The 10,331-nt window shown below is 44.4% G+C and overlaps 1 protein-coding gene across 3 annotated transcripts in view; it reads left to right on the plus strand.

Moving 5' to 3' along the window:
* The window catches only part of LOC115786703 (transcription factor COE3), a 157,294-nt gene extending 147,702 nt beyond the window's left edge, over window positions 1-9,592 (plus strand). For 2 of the 3 annotated variants that reach the window (XM_030739058.1, XM_030739059.1), the window contains exons 14-16: window positions 4,777-4,962; window positions 8,092-8,181; window positions 9,297-9,592. In XM_030739058.1, the coding sequence (XP_030594918.1) occupies window positions 4,777-4,962; window positions 8,092-8,181; window positions 9,297-9,328 (308 nt within the window). In that variant the 3' untranslated portion in view covers window positions 9,329-9,592. The remainder of the gene's footprint in view (window positions 1-4,776; window positions 4,963-8,091; window positions 8,182-9,296) is intronic. The other variant, XM_030739060.1, reaches the window with a different exon arrangement.
* Window positions 9,593-10,331: the final 739 nt, after the last annotated feature.

Below are 10,331 nucleotides of genomic sequence, written 5' to 3' on the forward strand. Positions count from 1 at the left end.
TGGCTCTGGAAAACCCATTCCATAAATTGATTGGCCAAATGAGGTGTCAATCCAATTCTGAGGGTCTAGTCTTTCATAAAAGCATCGTGAGAGCGGACTGCAGCGTTACTGTGACGCTACGAGGCTTCAAAGTCGGAGAGCGCTACAAACGGCTCGCTGGGTTTGTAATTGATTAATATACTGTAATCAATTACAAACCCAGAATAGTATTAATATTTCATGTTAATCTAATGTAACCTGCAGTCTGCTAAACTGTGGGCATCAGAATCCACAAAATGGATGTTTTAAACAAAAACATTTAAAATAAAATGAACATAAAATTAAAACAATATAAACAGTACAGTTTATATGTTTAAGATGTGTGCATGGTCACTTCCAAGTGAATTAAATATCTCCCTCCCCTACAGTACTAACTGTGAGCAACATTAGCTAACGTTAGCTTAGACATGGAGTCCACTAATGGCTCCTCACCACAATACACACTCAACACAGAGTAATGACGGGCGAGAAACTAGCACTGATGTGGCTTCAGGTAGTGAAGTTAGTGAGGAAGCACAGTAAGGTTAGCTAACTGTTAAGTAATATGTTCAGCAAGTAGTTTTTCTGGTTTAGTTAATAAACTAACTTTGGCTAACATTAGCTCAAAGAAATGCAGTTTTATCTAGTCATGAATTTTAGAAATCACAGGACATTCGAGTCATAGAGGGATGTTTGTTTAGCTTTGTGTCAGAACTGACCCTGAGCTTTCTTTCTTCTGGCTAATGTTACACAGCATTAGCTTGCCTGCTAATGCAGAAAATATGCTGCACCTGTATTTCCTGAGAGGTCGCCACAGTGGTGGATTTGGCTTGGATTTTATGCTGGAATGCTTTCTTTGACACAACCCTCCCATTTTTCTGGGTTTGGGACCAGTACTGGGAAATCCACTGGCCTGTGACCGCCTGAGGCCAGGTTTATGGCTCCTTCCCAGTCCTGAACTGGGGAGCTTTATGAATGTTTTATCTGCTATACTGCAGACCCACAAACTGTTAGCTGTCCAGCATAGCAAAACACCATCTTAAATAAGGTTTGCTAATTCATCCTAACTCGCAGACACTGGTTGAATGAGTTGGTAAATCAGCTTGCATTCAAATAATTTAAACTTGGCTAATGTTATACCGTATTTTCCGGACTATAGAGCGCACCATACTATAAGCCGCACCTACAAATTTTTTGGAAAAAACTGGAAACGTACATATATAAGCCGCACCGGGCTATAAGCCGCTGGTATCTCCGCCGCTCTCGGTTTTCCACAATTACTCGGCACTCAGCAGAGGGGGACAGACAACCCCAAATTTGAGTTATAACAAGTCAATTCACCATTGATTCGTTCACGCCGAGCTTACGTGCAGCGGCTCTATTTCCCTCCTGTAGTGCCAGGTCGATAGCCCTCAACTTAAAAGCGGCATCATAGGAAGTTCTTTTTGTGGTTTCCATGATGAGGGAGTTTGAAAAAAATCTCTTTTGTGCCTGCTGCTAGCATTTGTTGGCGCTTTCTTCTTTGATTTCCAACTTTGACGTCCCATGATTCATATCCTGCTAAAGAGCCCCCTGGTGGTTAAAGAAAAATCCACAGAAACGCCGCACCGGGCTATAAGCCGCATGGTTCAAAACGTGGGAAAAAAGTAGCGGCTTATAGTCCGAAAAATACGGTAATTTTCCTACCAGCGAATTTTTATAGCATTGCTAAGTTACAGCTAGCTGGCTAGCCTCACCTTTCTCTACGTGGCTTTAGCCGTCCAATTTAAATTTGTTGTCTTTATACTTACACTCAGGTGTTTAACATATATCTAAGCTACAGTACATATAACAGAGCAACAGCAGGGCAGAAACGTTTTCAGCGCATACAGAAGGCCTGATTGATTAATTTAATTTTAAAGCAATTAAAGTTTCAGTGCTGAGGTTAAACGCGCTAAAATTAGCTAAAGTGACATAAATAACATTTTTAACTGATAAAGGAGGAATAAACTGAAATCATTTTGAAGAGCTTGACCTTTTTTAGGCATTAAAGTCATTAAGTCATTAATATTTGTCATTAAAGACATCACAACCGGTCCACCTGCAGGGACCCCTCATTGTTTGCACAGTGAAATCCAAACTCTCCATTAACCAGCTCAACAGCAGCAAATTTCAGGCTTCAGTGTGAATGAGCTCCAAGGATGTGACCTGTATCCGAGCTGCTTCCCACGCTGCTGTGGTGAAAATGGACAGGGAGCGGGAACGCACCAAGACAAACACCACCCAACACTCACTTCATTTGTTAAGGCTTTTTTTTGGTTTTTTTTTTATTAAAGAACAATCCTTACATTTAGTGTGAGCACTCAGCCGCTCCCTTGACTCGGCTTCTCCACATGTGTTTCCCATCGCCGCCTCTCCTCGCCCTCGTCCCCGGGCAGCGCTCCATCAGCTGCTCCTGCTGGGAATTGCGTTGGCCTGAAATGGGAAGTTAAGGGAAAGGGAAGAGGGTGGAGGTGGGGGGGGGGAACGTGCTACTTGGCACTCTGTTAGCTCTGCTCAGCGAGCTCGGCCCAGGGTCGGTGGGAACTGTGGAGCCTCAGGAGGGGGTCAGAGGTCAGGCTGAGTGCTGCGGGAACATTGGTATTCAATGCATCTTGGATGAGGGTCAGTCAGAGGGAGCATGGGGGGGTGGGGGTGGAGGTAAGTGCAACGCAGGAGTCAGGTGACAGATGAAGGGCAGACTTCATGTGCGGGGGGTGAATGCTTTATCACAGGAGACCAGCAGTGATAGGTGGGATGATGTCACTGCTGAGGTCACAGCAGAGAGGTCAATGAGATTTAAGCAACAGTTATGTTTTTAGGGGTTTTTTTGCGAGGTGATTTGGCCTTTTATTTAACCAGTTTTAGGCCAAAACTAATGTACCTTCCAGGGTAAAAAAAAACAAAACCCTTAACTCAGATTTTTATTCTGTTTATTTATTCTGAATTATTCCCTTTGGTATTGTTTCAGTGGAATCTAGTTAGGAAAGTTTTAGGCCTTTTTTTGGTGGTTTTCAAAAAATGTCTGTTAGTAAAGACTAAAGCAAGTTTGCAGTGATGACACAGTTTCATATCGCTGCCTGTCAGTTTGGTGTGCATTACAGTGCTTCAGTTGTGTTTTTGCTTTTTGGAGAGGACGTACAAAACGCTGTGCTAAAAGTTAGGGAACGATGATGTCGTTTAAATTAAAGTTCACTTTTCACAGTAAGCTTTGACTCCTCTAAAGTTTTTATATTTTATATAAGTTTTTTATAAGTTTTGTACCTACTTAAAATTACTTTTTCAGTTGTATTTTGTTTGCTGGTTTACTGTTTGGTTCTCATCCAAAGAGTGACCTGATAAATCAGAGGGGGTCATGAGATGATTAATGGATTAAAAACTAAGAAGAAAAACACAAATATGTTGTAAATGTTTTTAATAATTACAGCTACTTAAAGGGGATTTCCTTGTCCTTCTGTGTCATATTTATCCTGTTCCAATGGTGGCAAAAGTTTCAAATTATGTCCCACATTTTTTCTAATCTTGGATCTGTATGATTCATACAGAGGAAACATCCCTAATATGGTCATCTCAGACATAGAAGCTCCACCCACCTGCTGTTAAAACCTGAGGTTTTATAAAAGCAGCCAATCAGAAGAAAGCTAGAGTAAAGGAGGAGGAGCTAAAAGAGCCTGTTACACTCATGCTACTTTCCCACCGCCGAGGAGCCGGTTCACGTGCAAGTGCCTGTGCTGTTCCCAATGAACCGGCGAAAAGCTTAAGAATGGGCCCGCGTTCCCACCGCGTTTCTGTGAACCGCTCCTTTACGTATGAGTGTGGGCGGGTCCTCGTCTGGACACGAAGCTGAAGCGCACAAACGTGGGAGAACCCGCTCCCCTTTCTGTGCTGCAAATACGTTTTAGGGTCCAAACCAAACTACTGCAGCATCTGTGTGCAGCACAGAGGGAAACACAGACAGAGATTAGAGCAAGACGACAAGTACGCACTTTGTGTCCTTTTATCTGTGATATGAAATGATACAAAGCAGCAAGTTCAGCCTTAGAGCCCAACCTAATTCACAGCCGTGAACATCGCTTCACTTTTCTCCTGTAATACACATGTAATATGGTAGAAAACTGGATGTTGAGATGGCAGAGTCACGCCCCTCTTCTTGGTTCGAGACCAGCTAGTTTGCGGGGCCGGATTTGAACCTGTTTTTCGGCCGAGCACCGAGTGCTTCCACGGTGGAAAACCCGCCAAACGGTTCAAATTACGGCCCGGCTCCGGAACCCTGTTGGTGGGAAAGAGGCCTCAGAGGACTAACTGAGGCCCTGCACCAACTCCGAATAAGATAGAGAAGGATTATTTTGAGCTGTGCAAATCATGCAAAGCTACTGTACCAGAGCCTCAGAATAAAAACTGGAGCTGGAAATGAACAGAATGGGTCCACTTTAAATGAAACTGAAAAATTTAGAGGCAGTGACTCTTGGAAGTTGTCATGTCAAAATGGTTAAATCTGGTTTAAAGCTTTCACAACCCGCAACACAAAGTAGTGATTAATCTGTAACACAATTCATCACTAAAACAGTCAAACGTGTATCAAAAGCACGAGTTCAAGTGTAAAGTAGAACAAAATGGTAATTCTCAAGTAATGATGACAAACATTTTTCATGTTATCCACCTTCAGATTTGTTGGTACCATCTGATTCAGGATGAAATCAGTGTATGGACACATGATAAAGAACTTCTTCCTCCTCTTAGGGTACTCCCGTAACTCAAACAGTGTGTCTCCTCGCGGCTACGTGCCGAGCTCCACACCTCAGCAGTCCAACTACAATACCATCACGTCCACCATGAACGGATACGGAGCAGCGGGGATGACCAATCTGGGCGTACCTGGATCCCCCAGCTTCCTCAACGGCTCCACTGCCAACTCTGCTTACGCAAGTGAGTAAAACATGTAAATACCACATTAACAAGACCAAACCTCATCCATCCGGGAGTCAGTCAGCAGGAGGGAACCTTTACAACTGTGGCTAAAATCTGACTGATTTATGCTCCAAAACCCACCGCGCTGTGTTTGGTACCCCGGATAGAAATAAATCCCCCAGAAAAAAATCTGTGCTTGCTGCTTAAATCTGCCACATTTCCAAAATCGGCACTGAAGATATGTACGCTGTTCTGTGCGTTAATGCTCTGCACTTGGCTGATGTCTGAATTGAAACGTAAGCTCTGAAAGGAGATGAAGTGTCAGTTTGGAGGTTAAAGTTCATGTAATGAAAGTATGTGAGCTGAAGGTGGATTGTTGCATGTTAAGGTAATGCTTGTTAGGCGAGGCTTTAATAGAGGTTTCAGTATCTGCATCAGTAACAGGATGAAGCAGAAAGGATGCAGCATTTACAGTAAGCAGGAATGAGTAATGGTCGTGTTTACGGTCGGTGTCTTTAAGGTACTTGGGAGCCTCTGCTCACTGAAAGCAGTTATAATGGCAGTTGGTACAGTTCAGATTATTTGGGCTATAAATGATAGCTGGAAGCCTTCAGCAAGGCCAATAGTTGAATTAAAAAAAGTTATTAGTAAAATCTATTTGGTTACTCGCAGCGCTCCTCTCAGTCTGGTGTTTTATGCTTTGGTGACAGAAGGAAAAACAGCATTAAAAATATTCCTTCCTCTTATCTGAGTAAAATCCAGAGTAATCATGAATTGTGATTCGGCTGAGAGCAGCTTTAAAATGTTAGTAAATGGCAGAAGATCTTTGTAACACAGTTTACATGAACCTGACAAAAAATAATACACAGAGAATTGTTGAAGTTTGGATACCCGGCTTTACCTGTAAGACCACATTAATCAACAGCCTGAACAACACAGACGATATAATCTGTATGTGGATTAAAGATATGGAAAATTAAAGTGACTTGATGGCAGACTGATAATGGCGATGTGCACAGAGCAATACCAGTGAACAAAAGTGAAGCATTTCCTGCTGCGGGAGACGAGTCGATGCTTCTGAGCCGGCCGTGTTGTTCCTCCAACTTTACACTCGGCTCTGATTAACATGCCTGAAGTCGGAGCAGCAGCGTGGAAGGCGCAGGTGTGTTTTGGAGACTGGTAAAGTCTAAACTCGCCCGGGGGGAGCGCTCCATTGTTTTGGCTTCTGTATCAAAGACTCAGCGAGTCTCAGCGAGACTCGTTTAGGAGGTAGTGAGCTCAAAAAGCGTCTCCTTGCCAGGTGATGTTGTCGTCCCTGGCGACTAAACAAAAGGTGGGCTCACATCTCGCCTGGCTGAGCTACAGTTTCCTGCCGCCGAGGGTCTGCGTGTGTGTGTGTGTGTGTGTGTGTGTGTGTGTGTGTGTGTGTGTGTGTGTGGACTTAATACTGCCACGCATTGTTCACCTCCTCCTTCCCTCCTCTGACTGTCCCCCTGTCCATACTCCTCCTCACCCATCCCCTCCACCTCCTCTGCTAACCCCACTAACATCCTCACCGCATCCTTCATGCATTCATGCATTCACGCTTTGGGCCGAATCCATTAATATCAGCTGGAGAAACAACAAGAAGGAGCCAAGGAGGAGGAAATGTGAGGAGAAAGAAGCAGCGATCCAGGACAGACTGATGCTTGTTGGCATGAAGTGATAAATCACATTTACATTCCCCCGCTTCATTTTACAGTTCCATGTTCAAATGCTGTCCTTGAATCATCACAGACACACTGTGGCCCATAAACTCTGTGGAAGCTCTTAAAGGAACAGCTCAGCATTTGGAGAGGTATATTTCAGTCTCTTTATTTCAGACAGAGACCAGTTCAGATGGAGGTGAATCCACCAACGTGTTCAGCACAGAGCTGGAGCCATCTGCCTCAGTGACCTCAGGGTCTAAGATCTCACTGGAAATTTGGGAATTTCACCTGAATCTTTGGGGAAGCTTCAGACCCCGAAAGGAAGCAACGCAGCCGATATTATGATAAAATGACTTTAAAGTCACGTCCTCGTGATTTCTGTGGCCTTTTAAGGAAAGATTCTCAACGTCTCTTCAGCTTAAAGACAGCTCGAGATTCAGAGGAACAAAATATTTCAATCACCAAAATACTGAAAAGGGACCAAATGGAAAGGAGGAAACGTCATCTGCCAAAGAAGACGTTTCTTTTACTGTTTTATTTAACCAGGAAAGTTTTGTTGTGATCACAGAGCTGTAGTTTGAGGACTGAAGGCCTCAGAACAGCCGCGAGCTTCGGGACTTTACTCAAACTCGTACTTTGGCTGTTTTTCGTGTAAATGTCAGATCGGTTTGGGCTGCGTCCCAAAAACTTCAGCAAGGATCCTGAAATACCCAAAGAAAAAAAATCTCACAGAGGTGATGTTTACATTATTGTTACAATATAAAGCGCCCGCAGGCGACTGTTGTGATTTGGCGATATAAATAAACCTGAAGTGAATCGCTGATTGATGGTTCCAGCTCTGCACTGATCACTGGGAGATGGTTAACTTCTATCCTAACAGGTCACTTCCTGAAAGAATCTCTGAAAATGTTGAACTGTTCCTTTAATCAGAGGTCTGTTATAGAAGCAGCAGAAAGATTCACAGCTGTTTGCCTAAAGACACGAGGAGAATAAACGAGTGGGTGATTTATTAAAACACAAACATCGTTAGACACGCACACACACACACACACACACACACCTGTACAGTGTGTGCAGGTGAAGCTGCTGCTGCTCTCAGGTTGGTTTATTCCAAACAAGTCCTTCAAGTTATGGATCAACTTTGCCAGATGTGCAGCTGTTTGTGCTCGGAGCATGTTTGTTCCTGCAGACCTCGGCCCGATCTGAGGCAGGGACCCATTCTTCCTCCTCCTCCTCACCCTCCTCTTCATCATCCTCCTCCCTGCATGATTCGCCTCATCTCCGTCCGATCGCTCATCTCCTCCTGTCTGTCTGCCTGCTCGTTACCGTCACGTCCTCCTCCTGTAGGACCCCTCCTCGCACCTTCCTACCCCTCCTTCCCTTGTCTTCCTCACCTCCTCCTCTTCGTCTGCTCCCATAGGCCCTTATTCATTCTCTCCTGTCCATATGGTTTCTGCAGTCAAACAGAAGAGCGCCTTCGCCCCTGTCGTGCGGCCACAGACCTCCCCGCCCCCCACCTGCACCACCACCAATGGCAGCAACCTCCAGGGTGAGCATCCCACCCCCCGCCCCGTCCCACCTGTCAGCACTCCCGCCCCCTGCTGTCCTCCTGTCCATGTCCCACCTGGACGCGCAGGCGGACGTCCACACAGCGCCGCCGTATGAAAAGGACTCTTTCTGTGTTATGTGTTGACTTTTCACACATTCGGCGGTCAAAGTTGATCCATAACTTCTGGCACTTTTGGGAATTTAGAGCTTAAAGTTTAAGATTTTTTTTTTATATAGTTAATATAACTGCAAATTCCACCCTAAAGTATTTTTCCCCTATAATTGAGTCCTCGTCTTTAGCTTTAAGTTGTCTCAGGGACGTCCAAGAACCTCACGTCAGTCTGCCTCGGGCTGATTCATACTCCAAAATTGGTTTGAACATTTCAGCACTTCACAGAAAGACAAAAACCAACAGGTTTACATTAAACCAACCCTGGTTATTTAAAGCTCCAACCTTTTGGGAGGTGTAATCATATTACTGGACATAGTTTCACTCTGTTTAAGAAAATAAGGATATTTTAGGTCTTGCAGTAACCAAAGCTTTAATCACAAAGACGTCTTGAGCAGTTGTAAGTGGGCGGCTTGTACGGTAACAGATTTCAGGACAAAACCTTAAAGTCCAAGCAATAAGGAATATCGTGATATGGAATTTTTGCAGTGAATTTTAGGAAAGTTGAGGCTACATCAACGCTTACACAGTTATTTTGATGACTGTAGCTTTTTCTGTGCATTCATGTCCACAGAAACTCCTGCCAGGTGGAAGATTTTCAAAAACTCAGTTTCTGTGTTTGCGCGTCACAATGTCCGAGGTGTGCGTCTCCTACTCCTTTATTGAGGTCAAACTGTGCGCCGTGTTTGTTTGTTTGAGGGCTTTTGATTGGCCGACAGTTCTTCACGGTTACAGGTATATCACCACCTGTTGCTTTGGCATGCTCGACAGCACATGAGATCTTTTCTTCTGCATTTTCATGTGGACAGAAATATTTTTCAAAACAAACTTGGAAAAAAATACCGGTTTTAAAAAAAATACCCGTGCAGGTGTGGACAGCCTCAGAGGGACAGCGAGTTTCCTGACCTGGAAACGTGAGATCTGACTGAGTCTGTGTTGTGTTTCAGCCATGGCAGGTCTCATTGTGCCCCCCATGTGAGGAGGATTCTCAGCCAGGTACCGTCAGACTCCCCACAACCCTTCCCAACCTGAAACACCACAACAACAACATCCTTCCCACCATCCCTCAGACCGACCCCGTCTGACCCAGAGTCCACTGCTGCACCCAAACCCGAGGAGTGCTCATCAATTCAGTCGCCATCGGCCGAGGATGTCGGTTCTTCCTGCAGCCATTGAAGACTCCACGGCGAGCGTTTGTGAACCTGGAACAGAAAACGTCTGCAGCGGCTGCAGGTGGAGGCGGCGCTCCGTCAGTGTGAACTATGGGTGGGGGTGGGGGGGGGGGGGGCAGGTGTCTGCAGTACTGCGTGTCGTGCTGAGAAATTAAACAGGTTACTTTGACTTGAGAAGTCTGTGGAGGCTGAACAGGTCTCAGGTCAGTTTGAACCACTGTGAGACAGGAAAGAGGCGTGTCCACTGGGAGCATCTGTTCTATGCTAAACATCACGTCCATGAAAAATATCAGAATTACAAAAAAAGTGGAAGGTGACATCCTCAGATACCTCGCTTCGTTCAAACTAATTTGAAAGTGATCAATACAAAGACTTTCTGATGATATTCATCAGAAAAAAAAAAATCACCAGATCTCTGCTTATTTTTATTGTTTATCTCTACTAGAGTAGCTCTGCATGGTTCACAGCTTAAAATAATCCTTATTGTTATTCAGGCCTCTCAGTTTGCCTGCTTTATCATTTCTGTGAGGGCCCCTTCCCCAAATGCCTGTCTGTACTTTATGGACAGACTGTTCTGTAGCACTGACCCAACATATTAATGAGCAAAAGTAACATTTCACACTGAGGGTTTAGTCCTGTCTGAGCCTTTTCCCCTCACAGGGATTCCTTTTACATACTTTACCTCGTTTAAAACTTTGGCCAAAAAAATAATAAAGAAAAGCAGAAAAGATCTCAAACTGCAGCAGTTACGTTAGTTTAAAATAGATTTCCTGTTTTTAAGCTCACTGGCAGGTGTTTCAGTTTCAGCAG

Source organism: Archocentrus centrarchus, chromosome 10 (genome assembly GCF_007364275.1).
Source record: "Archocentrus centrarchus isolate MPI-CPG fArcCen1 chromosome 10, fArcCen1, whole genome shotgun sequence".
Classification (NCBI taxonomy): domain Eukaryota; kingdom Metazoa; phylum Chordata; class Actinopteri; order Cichliformes; family Cichlidae; genus Archocentrus; species Archocentrus centrarchus.